The sequence below is a fragment of the Crocodylus porosus genome, unplaced genomic scaffold (genome assembly GCF_001723895.1).
Source record: "Crocodylus porosus isolate Cpor-Errol unplaced genomic scaffold, CroPor_comp1, whole genome shotgun sequence".
Lineage (NCBI taxonomy): Eukaryota > Metazoa > Chordata > Crocodylia > Crocodylidae > Crocodylus > Crocodylus porosus.
Genome location: NW_017728926.1, coordinates 14,019,654 through 14,044,070, shown reverse-complemented (window position 1 = coordinate 14,044,070; position 24,417 = coordinate 14,019,654). Strand labels below are relative to the sequence as shown.

At 44.7% G+C, this 24,417-nt stretch overlaps 2 protein-coding genes across 2 annotated transcripts; both read left to right on the top strand.

Annotated features, from left to right (window-relative positions):
* Positions 1 to 786: 786 nt before the first annotated feature.
* Positions 787 to 5,931, top strand: LOC109314391 (arylacetamide deacetylase-like 4). The gene is made up of 4 exons (XM_019541544.1): positions 787 to 1,030; positions 2,199 to 2,415; positions 3,917 to 3,980; positions 4,829 to 5,931. Exons 1-4 carry the CDS (start codon positions 854 to 856, stop codon positions 5,601 to 5,603), a joined length of 1,233 nt encoding a protein of 410 aa, XP_019397089.1. The 5' UTR covers positions 787 to 853; the 3' UTR covers positions 5,604 to 5,931.
* A 912-nt stretch (positions 5,932 to 6,843) lies between these two features.
* CUNH1orf158 (chromosome unknown C1orf158 homolog) lies at positions 6,844 to 14,638 on the top strand. Its single transcript, XM_019541732.1, has 4 exons — positions 6,844 to 7,789; positions 10,048 to 10,161; positions 11,022 to 11,196; positions 12,090 to 14,638. The coding sequence occupies exons 1-4, from the start codon at positions 7,658 to 7,660 to the stop codon at positions 12,281 to 12,283; spliced, it is 615 nt and encodes a 204-aa protein (XP_019397277.1). The 5' UTR covers positions 6,844 to 7,657; the 3' UTR covers positions 12,284 to 14,638.
* Positions 14,639 to 24,417: the final 9,779 nt, after the last annotated feature.

Below are 24,417 nucleotides of genomic sequence, written 5' to 3'. Positions count from 1 at the left end.
TGCGCAGTGAGCAGGGATCTGGGTTGCTTGTGAGGGCATGGGGGGGCAGTGGGCCCAATCTGGTCCACCAGGGAAGGTGGGTGGGGTGTTTACGCTAAGACGTAGCCTACAGTGACCACACCTTAGTGGAACAGGGATCAGAGATAAGCTGGCTCTGAAGTGGTATAACTTGGTGCTGCTTAATGAGTGCTTAAAACCAGGTTCACATATTATGAGCTTGAGGAACCACCCAAAATTACTGTGTAACAATGCCCTAACACGCAGTAATCCAAATGCAGCGGACCTGGATACAGTCTGGAGGCAGAACGCATTCAGTGTTTCTCCATTTTCTTGTAAATGGCTTTACCGCAAACTTTCATTGCAGATTATCTGTACCATCCTATGAACATTACAAACTTTTTGTCTCTCTTCTTGTGGATGTAAGACTGAAGTGCTCACACAGATCACACAGCTCTGTATCTTTTCTCCCCCCCCCCCACCAAGACTAATATGAAATTAAATGCAGCTTAAATATACACATGTTGTTTCTACTTTCTCCTAGCTGGTGTTTAGTGGCAACTTGTCCAGTGTTTAGACATTAAAAATTAAAGCATTATATTTGCTTGAAGCACAAACAGAGCTGCTTAGATACCGGCTGTTTTAAGATACTGGTTTATTAAAGTTCAGGAGCAAAAATTCTGTTTCTCTAGTAATAGAAGCCAGGAACCTTTGTTCATACATTAACTGTAAGAGGGGAGGAGACAAATTCCTCCTAGTGATCACGTGCATGAGTCTAACAGGAGCAGGGGACAATACATCAGAGAGGCACAGGAGAGTTCAGTGAAAATCAGACCTTTGCTCCTTGCTAAGCAAAATGGAATTTCTTTTTACACTGCTTGTGTTGGTACTGGCAGTGTTCGTTGCTTCTTTTATATTGCTGGTTTTGGGGATAATTCAGTTTGAAATCACTAACACAGAAATCCCCCCTGGAATGGATCAGCCTATAAAACTCCGAATCATTCATGGTCTTTTAGTGGGTTCAGCTGTCCTGGTGAGTTTAACCTGCCTCAGCCTTTCTCTCTCTCTCTCTTTTCTTTTCTCTCTCTCTCTCTTTTTAAGGGTTTGAGAAAGGTGGGGAATTAGTTGAATTCATAAATGTTAAACACAATGCAAATGTCTGAAACAGGAACCCTGACAGATCCGTTACCTTAGATGTAAAGGCAGGAACCTTTTTTTATGCTTCTAGCCATTTTGTTTTGTGGTCATAAAGTTTCTGAACAGTATGTTCTGTCAGACTGGCTTTCATCAGGTTGATTCAGCCAGACTGCCTGGATTTTGTGTATAGACAGTGTTGCTGAAATAATGCTAACCCCCTGGCTTTAAAATATTACATGCACAACCCCTTCCAACTGTTGTGAGAGACATTATAATTTAGAGATACTACCTAGCAGGAGACTGAGGGACTTGCGAATTGGGAGATAGTCCTGCAGTTATGGAGAAGCTAGCTAGTTGGTTAGTTGGAGACAAAAGGGTCTGCAGGGGGTGCCTACAGCTCCACAGTTAAAGTTTGTTGTTCACTGAATGGCCATATTTATTGAACACAATGATCACTAAAAGAATCATGGTATTGGCTTAAAAATGACTAGACATAAGAAGAAAATAAAAGGGAGGGGGCACTTTTTTCCAGCTTTCTCTAACCAGGGAGATAACTGCTAGGAATCTCTGAAACTAATAAACTACCAAAAGCCATACGTTAAACAAAAAACATACATACTGGGAGACAGGAGAAAAATCAACACATTTGGCAATACTGCCTCAGGACTGCAGGAGAAGTCTTCATTTGTCTAAGAGCCGGGCACTAGGGTAGGGCTGAATCTAGCTCCACTCTCGCAAAGGTGTCTGGCTTACCAGAGGTGAAAGTGCAACAGCTTTTGATAAAGCTGTGCATGGAGGTGACTCTATAGACACTGCCTATGCTGCAGGTAGGCCCCCACAGCTTCCAGAATGGTCATTTGGCACCTAATATGCCGTTGTCAGTATTATTTTATTGGTATTGTGCTTATGCTGAATACAAGTCCATTATTTTTGCTTCAAGAACACTAGTTATTTTATGTATCAAAAAATACAGCATAGCTAAGCATACTGTATAGCTGTTTTCCATATGCTAAAAAGACTGGAGTCTTCCTGCACTAACCTGTTGGTTCTCTCACTTTAACTAGGGGAAGATTTTGGAGAGGATGGGTCTCTGCAGGCAAATCAGTTTTATCCGGTGCATAAGAAGTGAAAAGAAACCAGGGATGGACCCAAAACTCTTCATTAAAGACCTAGATTTTGAGACAGTGCCTGTGAGGGTTTACCAGCCTAGAGCATCATCTTCTGGCCAAAGAAGAGGCATTATTTTCTTTCATGGTGGTGGCTGGGTATTTGGGGACCTTGGTATGTGTTCAAGATTGCCAACTGTCAGTAAATTTATGTACAGTCAGTTGTAACAAAAAAGCCAGCTAAAAACAACTCTCTATAAAGTCCATAGAAAAAGAAGAAAATGGAGCCATCCATAAAAAGCTAAGCAACCAGGAGCTTTATTGAAGCTCTGTCTCTGAACAAGGCTGAATGCTAGATAGGGAAGAGGAGTGCCACCAGATGTCTGAGTGACAGTGCAGCACCCTTCAGGGAGCATCTTCTCAGGGATCTGTAGCCCATATAGCTCCCCCCATCCCCAGGCGTGTGCTGTTGCATTCCAGTACCTGCCTGTAACATTGCTGGTCAGTAGAGGAATAGGGCATCAACTCTGGGATCCAACTAGGAGAGGACACCAGAATCACCAACTAATATTTATGTACTGGGGTTGGGGAGGGAGAGGGGAAAAGGGAGGAGGGGGGAAGGGAACAAATGGGACACAGGGTGGCTAGGGAGCCTAGCCAAGGGGCTGCTGCCACCAGAGTGGATCTCATGCTGCTATAGCAGTGGCAGCAGTAGCCTGGGAAAGTAAACCTTCCCTTCGCTCACATTTCCCCTGCCAACCAGTCCACAGTGGTGGCAACACCTGCCACCACCACCCCATTCCGGCCCCTGCTACAGTCCCCTCCCTTTCCCAAGCAGTCAATGAGCTTGCCATGCCTCTGCTGCATGATCACAGGTCAACAGACAGTAGTCTTTATTTGGGAGTCTGTGCTAGAACAGGGGGTGGGGCCAGTGGGGGATAAGCCTTCGGGAGCAACATGGTCCGGGGTGCAATCCAGGGCATCAGGTGTGGGGGTGAAAATGGGACCTCTGTGGTGGGGGGCGGCACAGTGTAAAATCATTCGTGAAGTCAAGCAGGTTGCCAGACCAAGAGGAAAAATTACTGGTAATCTGCAATTACCCAATTCGCAAAGTTTACTGACAACCAAAATTATTTACTATGGTTGGTGTTAACTACCGAAATTTGAAGCCATCCCTTAGCCAAGGCCTGGCAGAATGGTTAAATTTACATTATGTAAAATGTATGTCAGTAAAAACATTGCCTGTCAGTAAAAAGTTTGTAGATTATCAATAAAAGATGGCTTTAGTTGACAACCTTACATGTGCTTAATAGAAAAATTGAGATGGATATTTCTAAAAAGATGTCTCCATGCTTTTACCTCAACATCAGAAGCAGATATTGGCTTTCACCTGAGATTTGGGAGATGCTCTGATGTTTAACTTTTCTGGTTAGCTACACTGATTCTGTAGCAGATGTTTTTTGTAGGAGAGCACTTGGCCAACTTTACTTGCTGTATCAAGCATCAGGACAGCCTAGAAGAACTAATAGGACATGAAAGCAGGCAGAATTTAAGAGGGAATGGGGGAAGGAGAGAATTTCCTCTTTCTTTGACTGTAAATTTGGGGAAAATAGGTCATGGAATTGGAAATCCTTAAGACACTAGCAAAGCATCAACAAAAAACATTTTTCTTTCAGATTCCTATGAAATGGTGTGCCGTTACATTGCCAGAGAAAGTGAATCAGTGGTTGCTTCAGTTGAGTAAGTGAACCCCACCAGGTGCTATTATGTGGAGGTTGTTCACTATGTATGAGATGGGCACTTTGAAGGGATGCACTGGTTTTGGAGACCCTCTTTCTCAGACATTATTTCTACATTCTGGGAACTCAGAAAGACTCAGGCTGACTTAATTTTACAGTTTTTTACTCTACTCTTGTGCTGAGATGGTCATAATGGGCCCAAGGTAAGCTCTTGCATCAGAACACAGCAAGGACATCTGTTGGAACTTAAAAATAAAAAAAAATAAAAAGGGGGGGTGGGAAGCAAATGTGATAAAGATAATTTTACTGCAACATGAATTTCTTTGTCTTCCCCCAATAATAATTATAAACTTGTTAGATACTGAATTAACTCCTCCTCTTAATCAATTCTTGGCTAGACAAACTGCCCTTGAGATTTTGGCTTGAATAAGAAATCTTTCATCTTGTATCCTATATCGTGAAATAACTTTCAGGCATCAATTTATGTTGGCTCCATACTTTTATAGTCTCTACATAATCACATAGTAAGATACTGCCCCTGTCCAAAAACCAGGCAATCTAAGTGGACAAGACAAAAAACCCCACAAATATTCAAAGAAGTAAAAATAATATATGAACAAGTATTATCATTCCCATTGGACAGATGTGTCACTGAAGCACACAATGATTAAATGAGTTAGACAAGAACCCAGAGACAGTCTGGGGCTAAGGTAGGAAAGGAACAGAAAAAACAAAACCAACAGAAAACCAAAAAACCCCCATGAGGGCTGAATATGGAGATAACTGTAAGAAATAGAGCTGATTATAAAGTCCCTCAATTTTAAAATAACTCTTTCTTTGATATACTAGGTATCGTTTAGCACCTGAGCACAAGTATCCTGCACAGTTTGATGACTGTCTCACAGCTGCCATACACTTTATGAGGAATTCAGAAGACTATGGAGTGGATCCCACACGTATTATCATAGCTGGGGACAGTGCTGGAGGTCAACTTGCTGCTCTTGTCAGCCAAGCACTCATGAGTAGGCCAGGCCTTCCTAAACTTCGTGCTCAGGTCTTGATCTATCCATTTGTCCAGGGATTGGACTTCAATTTGCCATCATACCTACAAAACTGTAAGGTGCCACTTTTGTTCCGAGAACGTGTTCCTTTCTTTGCTTTGCTGTGCCTAAATGGGGACGTATCGGTTTTGGAAGATGTCTTGGAGGGCACCCATATTCCCGTGGACATAAAACTGAAGTACAGGAAATGGCTGAGTCTTGACAACATCCCTGAAGAATTCAAGGTCAGAGGCTATAAGCCACAGTTGTTCACTGAATGCAAAAAGGAAGTTTATGAGCAAGTTAAGGCAATATGTGAGCCAACTTTTTCCCCACTTTTAGCGGAAGATGCCATTTTCTGCCAGCTCCCTGAATCTTTCATCCTGACCTGCGAGTATGATGTGCTTAGGGATGATGGGCTGTTATATAAGAAGCGACTGGAGGATTGTGGTGTTCAAGTGACCTGGCACCATGTTGAGGATGGATTCCATGGGATCATTTCCATGTTTGATAAGGGCATACTTTCATTTCCAGCTGGAAAAAAGGCACTGGACAAGATTATAAATTTCATAAGAGGCTTATGACAACATTGTAAACATTCTAAAAGGCTTCTAAATCTTCTCATTTTCTTTGTTCCCATGGTGTTTGTTCTTCCATTTAGCGATGTTTTATCACTCGGCCTCTTGTGGGCTCAATTCAAGTTTAGTTGAATTCCACTACTACTGGGAAACTAAAATCTTCCCTTGCAGTGAATCATGCTAAATGATTTACTTTGGCTTTCTTCTATTGTATTTTCCCTATGAGAGTCCATATAAAACAAATTTACAGAATCTATAAGAAAATTAAAAATTTTAGTGATCATACTGTACAACTTAATGGCAGGAGAAGTATATCCCTCCAGCTCTATATGAAGGACAATATTCCCTACAAAATACAGTTGGGCCTTGATTTACATGCTATTTTTTGCATGGTTTCAGTTATTCACGGTCCATTAATTGTGACCTTTTATTTTTGTACATCATATGGATTCTCTTTTACATGGTGCAGCGCAGCCACCAAGATGCACAGATGTGTCTAGAATCAGCTGGTCATTTTCTGCCCCCCCTCCCACTCCACCATGCTGCTCTCAGTTTAGCTTGTGTATTGTGTTGTGGTGGAAGGGGAGGGGGGCAGATCAACGCCCTCCGTGGTATGAAAGGGACTGGGGCAGGGGCTGCGGGCACGGGACAGAGCCACACCTTGTCTGCAAGGTGTGGGGAGGGGTTGGCTCCCACTGCTTCACACACCTTGGGAGGGCATGGGGGTGGGGGGGCGTGTGCCCCCTGAATCTGAAGGGGGCAGGGCAGGCTGCAGCTGTGGGCTTGAGTTGGGTCTGTGTGGGGATCTTCTTGGCAGGGGCTGAGCTAGGCTGGACTCGGGTGGGTGGTGGCAGTGCTAGAAGGGGACTACAGTGGGGCTACAGCGAAATCTGGGGTGGCTGCAGACCCCCCTGTAGGCCCCTTCTAGCCGCCCTGAGCCCAGCCCCAGCTCCAGCCCACAGCTGCAGCCCGCCTAATGTAGATTTGGGGGCACACGCCCCCCATGCCCTCCTGGGGTGCATGCAGCAGATGGAGCCTTTCCCCCTGCATCCCCCAGATGAGCTGTGGCTCCATCCCATGCCCGGCCTGCCCCGTCTGAGCAGTGTCTACCCCTGCCCCACTCCTCCCTCACCATGGGAGGCGTTGATCTGCACCCCCATGCCCATTCCCTCCCCCCTCCCCTTCCACCACACCAGACGTACCAGCTGCACACAGCTCTCCACACTGCCAGGCTGTGCTCCTCGCTGCCTGTGTGCTGCACTGCGGCTGCACGCAGCACGGGCATTTATCGGCCAAATTATCAGCCACATCTGGAACCTAAACCCTTATTTCCCATAGACTCTTGGTATCTTTTTACACAATTTCTATTTGCACGGTGTTTTTTCAAGAACATAACCACCGTGTAACTCAAGGCCTGACTGTACTTGGGGTTTTTTATTCTATTTTCAACAGAAGCATACTTAATTTCTGAGAGAACTTATTGGCTGTATCTCTCCTAAATTCTATAGCCATTTATTAAAGCTAATGCCATTTTCTTGTCCAAGTATTACCTCTTTAATTATGCTCTTCCTTTACAATTTACAGGACTGTTGAGCGCACTTGAGGAAATGTAGTGTTGTTCAGTGAGTGAAAAATGTTCAGTTTACTTCCATGGAAAAGGACCCTCTGTATCTTAGTAATAGAGAGAGGTAATCAGCTACTGTTAGTCTCAAATCAGACAGGCTGGCACTTTATGGACTGGTTTAGAGAGCCATAAGTTTTCATGGGTGACAACTTGGTTTATTAGCAATAGATTATGCCGTTGCCTGGAGAGTGTTTATGCACACTGCCAATCCCCACGGAAACGGAAACAATGGTGATTCTGAAGCATCTGAATTAATGAGTTGCACACAGTCACTATCTCACCTTACATGCAGGCAGGTGGAAGTCTGAGCCCCTTTCTGCCTGAACTCTTTTGCCTGAAATACTGACGACCGTTCACGTTGCATAAGAACAAGGGTGGAGGAGCCATTCACTCTTACGTTATAGGAGGGAAAGTGGAGCTTGCGAGACAAAGAAATATGTTTGCATCTCAAGGAGACGTAGAGGACCTGTTTCATCCCATGGGGAAAATGGAACAAAAATACTCCAGTAAAGTTCTCATTGGAAACTGGTTTGAAGACAGGCAAAGGGTAAGATGGGGAAAGGAGGAATAAGGAAAGAGGCAAAATAGCAGTAGAGGGGAAGAGGGAAAATAGGAATAGAGAAAGTTGGAATGGATGCTCTGGAGATGATAAACCACCAAACATTGGGGAAGTTGGGACTGTGACCCATCTTAAAACAGGAACAAAGGAGGAATGGCAGAAATCAGTTTACCAGCCTGCATCCATTCACCCTGGTCAGGGGCTGGCAGTCTTCCCACTGAAGCAATGCCCGAGTATGAAGGCACAGTGTGGCTGACAGACATCATACAGATTTTGGCTGTGTATTTTCCCATGGTGTTTTTCCCAGGACTAGGTGTGTTAACTTCCAGTGTTTCAGCCCCATTTCTATTAGGTTATTCCTTTCTGTCTGCCCGAGATTTCTTGGTGACCACAGATGCACAGGAAGCATTTATCCCTGTATCTTGTACTGTTAATAAGCTATTGTCTTTCCTTCTCAATGGTTTTTAAGTGGTTGTTGAAGTGACCCCCATACCAACAGACATTATATCACTTGCATCTAAAAATCTCTCATGCATACTGGGTTCCTTGGGTGAAAGAAGTGTCATGATAATACTTCATTATTTTTCATTTCTATTATGCTGTATCATACTTCTGTGTTTCGCTGTGAGATTCACGCGCCTTGCCAACTTTCCATTCTTTTAACATTTGCTCTCTGTCTTTGTGAACACCTTTTTGGAAACCCCCCCCAAAACAAAACACAACAAAAACTGCTTGTTTCATAATGGTATGTTGCGAACAGTTCTCCTGGAAGGGTGCAATTCCCCTAGTTTTCAAAAAGAAAATAAATACAGTTAAGGTTTACTGGGTAAGATGGTTTGATAACTGGAGCTTTGTTAAAATGGTAACACCCCAAGTCGGAGGTCTTTTTAGACAACCTCTTTTCTTCCTCTCCACACTCAAATTGCATGTCTAACGTAGTTTGCATTAGTGCGTTGGGTTTTTTTTTAATCTTCAAGAATGAAAAAAATTGTAACTTGTAAGTGCAACGCATTGCATAGAGGACAATACCCTAGAATATATGCTTCTCCGGGCAAGGCTCTGCTCTTTCCTATTTCTATACGGTCTTACCTCCGTGGGTTCCCATGGGGAAAAAAATAATGTTCCCCCACCTCTAACCTCCAATCATCTCAGAGTGATACTGCATTGGCAATTTAACACACAGAAGGCAGGGTAGATTTGCAACTTCTAGACTAACTAAATCAGAAATACATCTAGCATAAGCTTTTGTGAGCTCAAGCTTACTCCATCAGATGCTGTGAAAGGATGTGTGTCGAGCAGTGCATCAAATGGAGAGAGTGATCTGAATACAGAAGGCAGGAAGGGAGGGAAGAAGGGCAGTGCTGGGAGAAGTGAACATGCATTACGAGAGAGAGAGGCCTGGTTACCTCTCCCGCTTCATAAACTAATACCTGAAACACCCCATCTATTTAGCAAAGCTACCAGAGGACCTGTGAAGATTGTGGTTGTTGTGAATATTGGGTTTATGTCGGGTAAACACCAGCACTTCCAGGAGCCCGGTAGCCTCCTATACCATATTGGTCATAAGGATAACTGAGCAAAATATTTTCAGAATATTTTTTTTTTGACCAGACACATCTATTCCTTTCAACAGAAGTGATTCATGAATTTATGATAATTGTGAGACTTAAGATTAGGCTGGATAAATCTTAGAAAGTGTATTGGTAGGGAGTAACCCTGAACTGGTGGGAGATGAGCAAAGTACCAAAAAGAGTGAAATCAGCTGCTCTTCTCCCTCTCCCTCCAATAACTAATCCCTGGATTACAAAAAAACCTATGACAACAAGCCACTGCAGGGCCTGTATTTTGAAGCCCATCATGCATTTACACATAAAGGATTTCACAAAGATAGGTTTCATAGACACAGACATTTCATAGATTTCATAGACATTAGGGCTGGAAGGGACCTCGGGAGATCATCGAGTCCAGCTAATTGATTTTAATACCCGAGACAGAGGGTTAAGGAAGGCTTCAACAAACAGCAAGTATTTCCCCAAGTGACTCTAGAGCCACATCCATTGGCTTTGTGGTTATTTTATTGACAGCGGTTCTGTAGACATCAGATTCATTTCTGCTTTGGTAGACAAGCACAAATGAGTTCAATGCCCAGTTTCTGCGCTGTGAAAATCTCCCACAAGAGGCAATCCTTTTGGTGATGGCTGCTGGTCTCTTGGTTCAGCCATTCTGAGTGTGAATAACCCAGATGCAGTGCATACCTCTTTTTCTAGCTGACGCAAGAATTTACAAAACCCAGCAACAGCACCTACAGGACAGACTTTGTTCACTTCCCATTCTCCGCTCCAGACCAAACAGTGAAGAGAAGTGTGATGAAGAAACTCGAAGTAAGTGAAAGCAGTCTCAGATTGAAGGATGGGTGGGTCGGTGCAGAAAAGGGGAATGAATTAAGAGTAACAAGGTTTAAAATTCTGCCCTACCTCCTCAAATATGTACCTGCCCAGGGGGAGGGAGAGAGAGACAGAGGCAAGGGGACCCCCAAACCACCCTGGGTGCTTTGGGCAGGACAATGGCTTGCAGAGAAGGGATAGCACATGCTCTGCAGTGCCTGCTGCCGACAGTACCCCAAGTGACAGAAAGGAGCATCGTCTCTAGTGGGAGAAGGGGCTGGGGGTGGTGAGAGGAGTGCCATGCCATCAGGCCCTAAGGCAGAGTGCCGATAGGGGTCCTGCCCTCCTACAGCAGAGATGTGCCAGTGAAAAAATGTTCTCTGTTTCATCATTGTACCACACAGGAAAGGCCTGTGCCATAAATGGGATCTAGATTCAGCAAAATGTTAGCTACCACCCAACCGTAACCCCCTTATAAAGTCCCTTCCGCAATATCCCCCCATCCCAGCCTTCTTAATTGCGGCCTCCAGAACGGGATGAGAGAGGGTGAGTGTGTTTACATATGTAGGTACATGCTGAGACATGTCAAGACATGAGTAACACAAAAGCTTTTCAACTGCAAAAGCCTGAGTCTGTGTTCAAGGTAGGTAAATACGCATGACCGCCAGATGTGAGCACTTGACTCGGTTGGGAATGTTCCTGATTGCAAGTGCAAATGCTGGGTTTTATTGGGCCCAGGTACCCAGGCACTCCTGACTTTATCACCTGTGGCATAATCTGACCCCCCAAATCTCCTCCACCTTTTGGAGGTCCTGCGCACATACTAGCCACCTGGCTTTGTTCATATCTCATTACAGGGCCTGCCCAAGAAGTTTCTCTTTACCTGTGATGAAGGACCGAACAACCAGAATCTGGTTTCAGAATATGATGATCATTACAACAGACACGGCAATCCTGTGCTGCCTGCCTTCCGCAGATGGAGTCGACACAAAAATACCTGGCTGCCCGAGAAATCAGATTTCCCGACTCTCGGTAGTTTTCTGCATTATCTGTTCAGAGACAGATTCAGCTTGGGTTAATGGTCAGTGCCTAAGACCTGAAACAAGAGGAGCCTCTCTTACGTGCAATTCTGCACAGGGTTCACTGGATGTAAAGCTCTTACCCACTTCATGGCTCTCTTTCCCATTTGTAAAAGGGGAATAACCATAATCATGACAAGTAACACTTCACAGTTACCAAGGGAGGCTTGTAAAAACCTTTCCTTCCATAGGCAATAGGACTGCCACTGAAGGCACTGGCTGACATGGGGTATAACTGGCAGGGGGAGAACTTAGCCTCTTCATATTTTTCTTTAAATTTGAAATTCGCTGTAGGCCATTCAGTTCCTACTGCATAGGAACCATGCAATCGATGTCCCATCCAGTGCCTAGAGCAGGGAATTCCCAAGACTGGTGTTTGTTCTAGTCCAGGTTTGCATAGAGTTGATTAGGCACCTGTTTGATGCCCTTGCAAACTTAGGACAATTTTTTTTTTCAAAAACTTTCGATCCTAAATCTCATTTACCAAAGACGTGAAAACTTAGAAGGCTACGTCTCACCTCATGATGCAGTCACTTTGGCTCCTAAGTCACATAGGTGCTTTTGAAAGTTTCACCGACAGTCCCATAAGCTGTTGTAGTTGCCCCTCATCACTGTGAACAACAGAGTTCAGCAATACATGTCCAATGTGCTACATTCCCCGTGGCCCGGAGAACAGGTAGCAGGGGACTCTACTTTTATCAACTATTTTGAAGGCAGGGGTCTTTGAATGTTGTACTTTATTGACATGATGCTCCAAATGACTTTTATATTCACTGTGCAACGAAGACCCCAGTGATCAAAAGGTTCCTTCTATTATCTTTGACATTAATGTACTTTCTCTTCTAGAACCACCCACCAACTATGGCCTTTCTGGGCTGCTGTGGAAAAAATGGACCCAAAAAGAAGACGGACCAATGAACAGTGTCTATACCGTTTCCTATGAAAAACCACCTGTTTCTGCTTATCCCATTCACCAAGTCAGGCATCGGGCCTCAACCCAAAAATTATCTTCCAGCAATGGGCAGTGTGTTTCCCCATAACCTCAGCCTGGAATATGATGGGGCAGCTGGCTGGAGTTGCTACAATAATTGATGCTTCAGTGTAGGCTGCTTATAGTGATATAATTGCAACTGAAATACAGCAGGTTGCTGAAACACCTAAAATATTTTGTACCATGTAACAGAAATGAGAATGACAGCACTCCATGTGTATCCTCTAAGAGTGGGGCATGGAGTGGAGGCTGCCTGGATGGTATTGCTACCGAGAGCTTGTTGGAAATCTTCCATACTTGAGGACAGGTAGTAGCCTGGTGGTTCAGGGACTCACTGAGAATGTAAAAAGACGAGGTTGAAGGCTTTGATTCATGCCAGGAACCTGAACTTCAGTCACATACATCCCTGGTTCGGGCATCAGCTTTACCTACTGCTTACAAAAAACTCAGCATTTCCCACTATCTCAGCACACCGTACACCGATGGTAAAATCTGAAACGGGATGCTTTCACATTAGAGTGAAGATAGACCCCATAAATGCAGTATGGATAAAATCTGGAGTGAGGGTGCCAAACTCAAGTGAGCTAGGGGTCAGATGCATACTGTGGAGCTAAATTTGAATGAACTAATGGGCCAGATCCACACCACATGGCTTCTCAGAGGCCAGGCAATCTATCTCTGGATCTGGCCTGCAAGGCTCTACACTGCAGATGCCAGAGCTGCTGCATTACTGCAGCTAGCACAGAGGGTGCAATAATACCACTGCTTGCTGCCTTTCCACGGTTTTGCACACCAAATGGTCATCCAAACCTGGAAATGTGGCAGCAAGTAAGTGTGAAACCCCTCTCCCTCCTGAGTGCTGGTTGTCTCAGCAAGCAGCTATGTTGGCCAGATCTGGAGGGGGGTAGTCCAGACCAAGGCCAGGTACAGACATTACGCTTTTACCAGTATAAGTGATCGGAAACTGATCTTTACCCATCACAGAACAGAAGTTCAGCATACATAGACTGGTTTAAAAATGGCAGAACCTGGTCTAGGATTGCCTAGGGTGAAGGTGTGCTCTGTTCACTACCGATCTAAACTACGCCACTTAGAGAAAACTGTGCAATTTAGGTCGATTCTACCTCAAGCTTTTTGAATACCTGTAACTTGCTCAAGAGACATTTATGGGCCAGATGCCCCATGTCTGTGGGCTGGATCTATGGGCCCATATGCATCAAGAGCATCTTTGGGCTTCTCACATGTTTTTGTTGCAGGCAACTGTCTGTAAAGCAAGTTTCAGGATCTTTGCTCGCCTCCATAGCGGGCTGAGAGGCTTAGCACTTGGAGGTCACTGGCATGGGAGTTACATAATACCCCCCAAATATTCAAAAGAAATGAATCAACAGGGTGTCAGTCAGGCTGGAAAGAAGCCCAGATGCTTAGCAGAGAAAGTATCAGTTTATGCTTGAGCCCAGCTCATGTTTACCAGGATGTCTTCAAAACAAGGGCAGAGTTTAATGGTTTTTATGTAGCATTATAACCTTTCAGGATGAATGGGATTTAACTCCAGTTATCCCTGTGTATATTATATTTTGGGCAGCCAGTTATACTAGGTAGTAAGCCTAATTTGGGGTGGGGGCAGAAAGAGATTTCCTGCCCTATTTGCCTTTGTGAAACTTTTTGTGTAAGTGCTTGCCAGTACAAGAAAGACTAGAACAATCATATTCTGTAAGAAGCAGGACAGGACTCTGCCGTAGGCTCTGCTGTGGAGTAGGATTTACGCTAGTGGAGTAAAGGCTACAACGATGTGGTCATCGGTCTTCTTTCAAATTCTGTATTCAGGTCCCACAAACAAAAGACCTCTCCAAGAGTAACAGGAAAGCTGAATATTAGTTGATTATTTAAACAGGGTAGAAGAGAGAAACACTACCTTGATTTTCCTGAATGGATTTGCAAAGCTTATATAACTGGTGCGTGCAGATTTGTCCTGTTGGCTTGTTTAAAACAAGGTTACACTGTTTTCTTTTTAAAGAAGGAACAAAATCAAAGCATGCAGCTCAGTTTTTATATGCAGCTTACAAAAGAAAACTTACGGTATCAACAGAAAGATTAAGCAAGAGAAAATCTTATCTATATTTTTCTTCCACAGCTAAAGATTTAAGTAGGCGGTAGTCACAAGTTACATGGAAGTTTCAATGTCAATTAGGTCATAAGAAAGACAAATTATAAAGCACCAGTTATAAACCTGTATATACAAGTTATAAAAATCCAACCAATGTATCTTGGCGAGGTTTTACAATGGTAGGTTTTACAGGTTTGACATCTCATTTTAAACAATAGGTCCATTTTCTATTATTGTTCACTTGAAAGTAGAGGTCACAGATTTTGAAATAAATAATTTGTTATAATAATGCCAAGTTGTTTCAGTGTTACTGAGTAATGTTTTCCTATTGAATATTTGCTCTTTACTTGTAGATAAGCCCTGCTGCAAAATTCTTCTTAAGATTCAGAACACCTCAAATTTCAAAGGTATTTAAACCAATGGTGTTCGTTCGACCATTACAGAAAAGGGGATTAGCAACAAAGTTAAGACCACGGTCTGGGTTTTGATTCCAAATTCTCTCTAAATTAGCAGGTTGATCAAACCTGACATTTAAGGTCTAAATTCCTGGATGGAAAGCACTTATTCTATTATCTTTTGAAGGGCCTAAGGAAGCCGGTCAAAAGTCTATGCAGCTCCACCTTCCTCTTTCTTGTAGGAGGCTGAGCAGTTTGCAAAGAAGCAGAGTTCAAGTACAGTATTAGAGCCAGTACAAACCAAGCGTGGCTCTGGATTGGGTCTGGATTTGATGATCTCCAAAATGTGGAAGTGTTTAAATGCAGGGCTTGCTTTAGCGTCATTATTTAAGCTTCCACCAGGAAAGTGTGTTCAGTGTACAAACACGCTGCCACGGGCTCCGGCCCAACTGTTGGAGATGCTGCTGTACAGCTCGGACATCTTACTCTAGGAAGATGTGTACATCTAACTTAGCTTGTGTCTGTCCTCCAACTTCCCTTTCACATTGGTTCCTACATCTTTCTTTTGAGAAGCTGAGGACAAGGAATTTGTTTTTGCCTTGAAATTTATCCAGCACCTCTCAGGCTTTCTACCGACGCGCCAATAGAGAAGGAAGTCCAGGTACAAGGTGAACCCAGATTTCTCCCATTGCAATAGGCAAACAAACTTAGGATCATAGGAAAGTAAGGCTGGCAGGGACTTCCTGCTCAAGGCAGGATCATCCTGGACTAAAGCATCCCAGACAAGGATGTGTCCAACTTGCTCTTGAAACTTCCCAAGGATCGAGAATCCACAACATCTCTCGGTAGCCTGTTCTAATGCTTGATCACTCACATAGTCAGAAAGTTTCTCCTAATTTCCAGCCTAAACTTCCTCCACTCCAGTATAAATTTCCCAGGCCTTTAAACATTCTTGTTGCTCTCCACTCTTGTTGCTTTCCAATCTATCCACATCCCTCCTGAAGTGCAGGGACCAAAACTGGACACAGTACCCCAGGGGAGAACTCACCAGTTCTGAATGGGACAGAAGAATCACTTCCCTTGGCTTGCAAGTGATGTTCCCATTGAACCCCAGTATGATGTTGGCTTTTTTGTAACAGGAGCACACTGTTGGCTCCTATTCCTTTTATAGTCTACTGTAACCCCCAGCCTCTTCTCTGCAGTCCTGCAGCCTAGCCACTCATTCCCCACTCTGTATTTGTACATCCCATTATTTCACCCCAAGAACGGCGCTTTGCACTTGTCTTTGTTGAATGTGTAGGTGTCTGTGGCTTTACTTCATCCATGTTACATGAGAGACAACCTGCAAAATGAGCTTCGTGGCCAGGCTTTATATTACCAGACAAGGAAAACCCAGAAGAAATCATAGGCGTGACCTTTCTGCTGCTGTATAGGGCACCTTGCTGCTGTTTTCAATTGTTCGCGAGCATGTGAATGAACTGCTGACAGGCTGCTGGTGCAAGTCCTAGCTCTGGAATTGATTTAAATGCAAACTTTGCTTATCTATGCACACCTGACTCCAAGGGGAGATTTTAACCCACAAGGACGTTCATGTTGGGTACAAACTGCTCCCTGAGGCCCACCAATGCATTTGCAGTTAGTTGAATGCTAGAATAAATGTTAAAATAATGCCAGGCAAATACTCATTTTACATCCACCCATTAGAGCTGCCAATCAGTTCTTTTCCCAGCCTGCCTTAGAATAGGTTCCACTATCTGAAGGATCTCATTTATTTCTATTGGGTTTTTTTGCCATTGCTATCATAAACAGCCCAACAGTGAAGTTTATTATGCAGTAATATACTTTTAATGCAGTGGTGGTAACTAAAAATGACTTTGCCCACTCCTGTTTTAAATCTTCCCTGCTTGAGAGTAGCAATACTGGATCTGCTTTCAGACATGTGCTTCTTTTAAGTGTTTGAATTCAATCTTTGCACAGCTGAGGCCTTAAAACTTGAGCGGTGCATAGATCAGGACGGTGCCTCTGCACAGGCATGAATTTTATACTTCATAATTAGAGCATTGTTTCTTCCAAGTTAAATATGATTGATGTCAGAAATCAAATTTGAGCCAAATCATGCTCCTTTGGGAGCAAAGATCCATGTGTATCGCAGAACAGTGGCATCTTGTGGTATAGTGACTATTTCCAACCCAGGCAAGCATACCAGGCTAATCAAATAAAATGTATAAAAGAGAAACAGGTACAATACAGGTCTGTTCTAGGAATCAACTAGCAGTGCTAACTTCTCTTTTGGAAGAGGATTGAAGAATCAATTAAGTTTAACACGTCCTACTTCACTTCCGAATCCTAGAGTCAGACTTCCACAATCTATCTAAATGCAAACCGCATGCAAGTAAGAGTCTAAAAACAGTTGCTGGCATACACCTAGCACGACTTTTCACCATTACATCCTTTGAAAATCTACTTTATGAGGAATCCAAAAAGGACCTTTCAGAGAGATGAGACTTGGCAGTTCTGGCAGTCCTGCACCTACAAGAAAAGTCTGACATATAACTGCAGATTTCTATTACAAGGAGTTTATAACCCAGTCAACAGCAAAACTGAGTTTGTGCATTTGAAATGCCGGTTAGGCACACATGCAAGGATAACCTTCATTACACCCTGCTTGCTTGGAAAGCTAGACCTCAATCTTTTATAAATATTAAAGATAAATGAAACATTCATGATTATCTGCAGCATGTCTAAAACCAAAGCTCACACATGGGGAGAAATGCCCAGGTTGGTGCACTGGGAATTATGAAGACACAAGTACATCTCTGTGAAGCTGGCTTGAAGAATTCATTCCCATCCTGACTGCTGAAAAGAAATTCCTTAATATCTGAGTTGCTCCTTGGGTATGCTTTTACTTGCATGTCTTTTAAACCAAAGGGAAAACCCATGAAGGAACCAAAGTAAGGTCCCGTTAGACAGAATGCAAAATGTGTCCTCACATATTGGGCTACATTGTGCAGTCCTGGCTGGGCTCCTTGCAGCATAAGCATGAACAGATAAAATTCCTTATCCTTTTAAAATTAAATGACTAAACCACGGAACTCAGAAGATTTGGGAGTACCGCGCTAGATGTGTATGGGCAGGAGAGACAAATCGATGTTAGCAGTAAGGAGTTGCCCAGGCTTGAATAGTGCTTCCTGCACATAATCAAGGGTCTGATCTGCTTGTCTGTGAGATAATTTCAACAGAAGCTAGAGTTGTGTAAGAAGTATACGGTAAAGTCCATATCCTGGTGGTTTATTGTCTTGGGTCAAATATACAAGCATAGTGAATTATACCTTATTTGCAGGGGTATCTAAGTAAAAATACACACCAAAAACTCCCAGGTCCTTCACCATAGGATTTGAACTGCGCAGGAAAAAGAGGCTTGTATAACATAATTTGTGGAGGGAGAAAGGAGGGAGAAATGAAATGTCCACAGAGAGAGAGACGGACTTGAAATGGAAACCGAAAGTCAAATATCTCTAAACACTGGGGATCTGAAATGTGGCTCCAATTTTGTAGTTTGAACCTACCACTATTAAAATGAACTGTCGGTATTAAACTAACCTCACTCTGGTGCTGTGAGGCTTAATGTATTAACATCTGAAGAGCACCCTGAGACACCTGAATAGCAATCACTATAAAAGAGGATTAACTGATGGCAAACCATGAATATCTTGGTAGAACATCTTCAGTAAAACTTCATTTTGTTGAAACATGCCGTATTGGCAACCTGGGATCATTTGCCATCAATGTGCCGATTTAATGAATCTGTCCTCAGGATGATTATTTTCAAAAAAAAGTTGAATTGCTCATGAGTAGAAGAAGTGAGAGAAACCCACACTTGAAATTTCCAAGTGTAAAATGTGTCAGGTATCCAAGTTGTGGCCATATTGCTCTAGAGGAAAAAGCAATCGGGACATGTAGTAGAGATGCTCTACTACGAGTCCTGATTGCAAGTGTATGTAACCCGGGCGGTACTCCAAGAGGTCCCCCCTCTCCAAGTGAAGGGATCAAAGCAGGTGCACAAGCGCTGTGGGAGGTGTAGGGACTCTCCTCCCCCCGTAGAGCAGAGCCAGACCACCAATGGGGACTTAACCATGTACCTTTTAATACTGGGAACAGAACAGGCATAAATCAGAGGGTATAGTGGACACTACTATGCCCCAAGGGGGCAGGCTTCAAAAAAGGTTAGACACTTACAATCACTGACAAAATACAGGGTTAACAGACTATAAAACACAAACAGCAGAACAAACAATACAGGTTGGTGAAATATAAAAAAGGCACAAAATGCAAAATGTCAAATGACAAGGGAATATAAGGCCTTGGTACTTGGACGGGGAGAAAGCACAATGGCCCCTTTCCACTGCAAGAAGATTTACTTCTTGTTATCTCTCTCACCCCAGTTGGGACTTGAACCTAGCTCTCCCATGTGGGAGGCAGGACTGCTGCTACACAGCCACCACTGGTGAGACTGCACCAGTCCGCTAGGGGTCTTGACCTTCCCAGAGCCCCGGCCTCATGTCAAGCTGCCTGGCCTCCGATTGGAGGAGCTGGGAAGCCCTCGGCTCACTGCTCAGATCTTTCCCGGAGCCGGGGGAGCCTCTCCCACCGGCCGCACGCCGTGCTGCAGGGTGCCACTGCTGCCTGCAGGCCCTGCTCTTTCAGGCTCTTTGGGGGCACTGCTCCTGCCCTGCTGGCTCAGCTCTTGCCAGCTCTGTGAAGCTCCTTCCTTCTTGTCCCTCACTGGTCTCCCCCCTCCAGGTGACACAAGGGGCCAATCGGGACACCGGGGGGGGGGTGAGTCTCTGGGCCTGATTGGTGTGGAAAGGGAATCCCAAGTCCTCCAATCATCTTTTGCCCTTTCAAAACCCCTGGGCTAGGTCACTGCCAGCTAGCCCGTCACATGTAAAATGGACATTTTGCCACAAAAGCAGTCAGGAAACCTTGGTTGTGTGAAGTCAGGCTCACCCATGAACCCCTGCAACACAACAGACACTTGCTGAGTGTCAGAATTGGTAAGTGTGCTCACAGCACAGACGTCTCTTGCTGCAAAGGAGCCTGGTGTAAAACCAGGTGAGCCGTGCAAAGGAGATGCTGGCTTCTTTGGACTGAGGCTCTCAGGCAGTGATGCTGGCATGGCAGGTGCTGCCATAGCCAGGGCAGAAGTCCCAGGAGGGCCAAGGAAGGAAAAAATGGCAGTGTTGCAGAGAAAAGCTCAAAGACAGAAACAGGCAAGTGCCGGAGCTGCTGCAGGCCAGGAAGCCTCCTTGTGAAAGCTGTAAATGCTCTGTGGAAGGGGCTGAAAAGGCCTGTCCAAAAGCAACCTTGCTCTTATACCAGTGCCATTTGTCTGGGCAGTGACACCTCCTCAGAGGGACACAACACCGGCTGGATCCTGCCCTCAGAACATGCACATGCAGCGCACACTGTGTGCACCTCTCCGAGTGCACGTGCCGGCTAAGCCGCCTTTGACATGAGTAGCCCTGAAACAGCAGGACATGTTTTGGGGCCTCAGTGCATGTATCCCCATTGCTTTCAATAAGACTGTATAAGTGTATGGCTGCTTACTAGCCAGGATAAAGATTGCACAGTGTAGCCTGATATTATGTGAGGACGCATTTTGCATTCTGTCTAATGGGTCCTTACTTTGGTTCCTTCATGGGTTTTTCCTTTGGTGTAAAAGACACGCAAGTAAAAGCATGTCAAAGGAGCAACTCAGATAGTAAGGGATTTCTGCAGAACAGCATTTTACATTCCCATACGCAGCACACCGGGAAAGCCCGAGTATATCTGGTTGGGCCAACATATGAGATGAGAACCCACCCCAGATACTGGAGCTGCTCCTTTTGTTCCTATGGCACTGAATGCTTCAGGTACTGAAGATACTGGGACCCAAGCAGAAGGACTGTTATATGTAGATATAGATAATATACTAAAAGACAATATACTTAGATATATACTAAAAGACTGGGGCATTCACCATGCAGGGGAGCTGCTGCCTATCATTTCTGCTTATTCTTTCTGGACCAAGTCTTATTTTTTATATGAGCACAAACAGCGCAAAGCCAGTCCCTGGCTCATCTAGGATTGGCTGACAGTGTTTTAAAAATATACATTTGGGCAAGCCTGGCCAGTCTCAAATAAGAAACGTGGACTGGCTGCAAAAATATGTACCTATCCACTGTAAATATGTAATTTAGGCTGCCATTTCTGACCATGCTTTGCATCTAATTTAAGGTGCTGCTTATTTGGCCAAGTGGGGTCTGGATGCCTGTCAGGTAAATATTACAAGCTGTACATTTTCACAGCAGATTTTCACTAAATTTAGTAGGCACTAAATTAAAAGAGAACATGGGGCAGACTGCAGCTTTGCTCCTTTGCCATGTTTGTCTTGGGAGCTATGGAAGGGGCCCCACCAAAATCTTGCTGGAGCTTGCCTGGAGTTTGGAGGGATTGTACCACCACGTGGCAAATCTGACATCTTTATACTAGGGCGCCACATGCCCATCCCACACCAGTGCAGGTCTAGAGCCCAGTGTAAAGGCAGAGGATCGCATCTTTCCCAACGCCCCCCTTCCTTCGACTAGTAAATTCTTGCACTACACAGCACTGTGCTTGTGTTTATCAGTCAGCTTGTATCTTCCCCCAGTGCTTTGATTCATGGGTTTTGGGTTGGCGAAACTGCTTGCACACCCCCAGTTGGTTTCATATGTTCAATTTTTTTTTACACAACAATAAAGCAGTTTTGAATCCCCAAAGGCATGAAGGAGCCATGGCTGAGTACAGCCAGCTTGCTATTTTATCCGCGCACTGTCCTAAATTTAATTCGGCTTTGACAAGCACATGGAGGCACCATGAGGTGTGCTCTACTATAAGAAAATCCAAGCCTCCAGTTACGCCACCAGTCCCAACAGATGCAATCCCTTAACCTACCCTTTCCCAGGGCTGTTTTAATACAGCCATCCCAGTGTGAGCTGTGATCTGAACAGGTCTCATCAGCTCAACTGCTCCATGTGTAACCTTTCCTTGGACAGGCAACCTCAAAGAAAGGCTGTGTGACTTGCAGGGATGTCAGCGGGTCAGAAGGTGGTGCTCTTCCCTCTGTTTTTATACCGAATCATCAACCTCATCTATACAGGGTAAGGGACATGCTGGAATCCACCACTTCAGCGTGCGGTGCCAGCTCTAGCCGGAGATGCCCTGATTTCTTGTGCATCTGAAATTCCCACTGCACTTTCTAAGAGTCTGAGAACAAATTACCTGTAGATTTGTAGCTGAATGCCAGCACAGGTGTCACCCAGATCCTCCCAGCAGTTTCAGCTGGATGCAGCTTTCTTTCTTCAGTATCCATGGGGAGGAAAGAGGCTGCTGCTCTGTGTATTCTCTATTGCAACAGTGCCTAAGGGCTCTCATCAAGGCTCAAAGCCCTTTCTGCGCGAGCTGTTATTTTTCTGCACAGCAAAGGCAACAAACAGTCTCAGCCCCAGCCCCAGGGAGCGCAAAATATAGATGTCAAATATTAGGGCTGTGCAAAGCTTTGGGTGGTGATTCGATTTGGAGGAATCTCCAAATCCAAATTGAATCAGGGGACAAATTAAAACATCTGAATCAATTCAAAGCTCTCTGAATCTCTGGGGGAAAAAATGGAGAAAAGCCCCAGGACTTGCTGCTCCTGCAGCAGCCTCGGGGCTTTGGAGGGCTCATGCAGAGCCCCCATGTGACATGGGGCGGTGGGGAGCAGCAGGGATCACCACCTGCCAGCAGGAGCAGTGAGTCTGGGGGTTATTTCGGGGGGGGGGTTCTTAAAGGGCTGGAGCCGTGGCAGGTGGGCCAGCCATGGGGGGACTGGGGCAGTAGGGGGGGCAGTCGGGGGGCTTGTGTATAGCCCCCCATGCAGTGTGGGGCAGTAGGGGGCAGCAGGGATTGCCCCCTGCCTGGCAGCACACACTGAGTGGGGCTTTTTTTCCTAAAGAGCCGGGAGCTGGGGCGGGCAGGGCAGCCATTGCCGGGCTGGCAGGGATGGGCCTGGCTGGTTCGGAGACTTGGCAGAACCAATTCGGGACAGTGATTCGAATCACCGAATCGAATCACTGTCCCCCGAATCGGCCGAATCTGAAGTGAATCGCACTTCATGCAGGCTTCTCAAATATGCTGTGACCAGCAGACAAGGTGATATTTCTGCTTCCTACTCCTCATCAGCCTTTTCCTATGCATAGTTCTGCTGAAATCAATGCAGAACAAGGCACCATGCAGAGGAAGAAAGGTGACAAGATTTATCCCAAAACAAGCTGCAGTGCTGGTTTGTAGGTATGACAATACTTTGCTTTTTCATGTAGAAGGTCAGTGTGTTTTACACAGTAACTTAAGTCTATCGCTGCCCTGGTAACATAAGTTTTGAAGGTATTTTCATACTCAGATTTCTGCTCCCTTTGACCTCAGTGGAAAGAGGATCGGGCCCCTTTACCAATGGTTAAACAAAGACAGGGAGGCAAGGTGACTTGCTCACTCTAAGTCAGCAGCAGAGGTAAAGAAATGTCCCCGGAGTTATTTTCTTTTAAATCACTTATCTCAACTTTCCTTTGCACAAAACGTTAGCATACAATCCCTTGTTCTGCTCCCTCCCTCCCATACAGCAGTACAGTATCAGTCTGTACCTGTTCCCCTGATTAACGAGGTTCCTTTTCTCCACATGGGTCATTTCGTAGAAACAGACACACTTTTTTCTATTTATAGGGGAAGATTTGCAAAGCCACCTCAGCCAGCAGCACATCCACCCCACGATCAGCAAATGGCTACAGGCAGAAATATGTTCCAATTAATACCAAATGAGGGATGTGTTGTTTTTCTTTTTCAGGGCTGCTAATGAGGGGGAAAAAAAAATCAAAATAGCATCTCCTGGGGAGCTGGTGACAGCCATAAGGTGTTAAAAGTTTAAACTTAAAAGAAAACAAACACAGAAATATCAACCCCGTTAGTGAGAAATGTCAAAAATGCCCATGAGGTTGGAGATGACCTTTTTTTAAAAAATCATGTTGGCACCAAAAAAACTGAAATAATGAGCCAGCATGCTGCCAACTTGGAATAGGTTCTCCCAGTTTTTTAAAGTGACTGTAGCTTTGGCTAACAGGACTAGTTTGACAACCTTAGAGCCTACAATTATCTGTTTCTGCCCCAGGCTACAGAGGCAGGAACATAAGCAGTGAGCTTAATCGGTGTTCCAATTTTAAGCAAGCGTATAGAAGAGAAGCTTATTAGAAAGAGGGCAAAAATAGCAGGTATTTAATGAATTCTGCTCAACACGTCTTCACTCCAAGACACAGGTGGGGAATTATGTTTATAAAGGCAATAACATGGCCCACCTCACCAACCCAATGGCTGGTGTCCTTCTTTCATACAAGGCTGTGCTGAGGCAGCTCCGTGCCATCCTGCAGAAGCTGTGCAGCACCAGCGCACGCACACATGCAATGTCAAGACAAAAGTGTTTTGGCCACAGGAGCCCCTCAGCTTGAGAAACCCAGCACAATTTTCAGGCCCTTTTCATGTATGTGCTGCCTTCCCTGTAGTATCCCAAAATGAGGATTTCCTTCTCTCCTTAGATAACAGCTGCATTTCCTTTCTGTCAGGGCTTCCACCAATTACCAACAT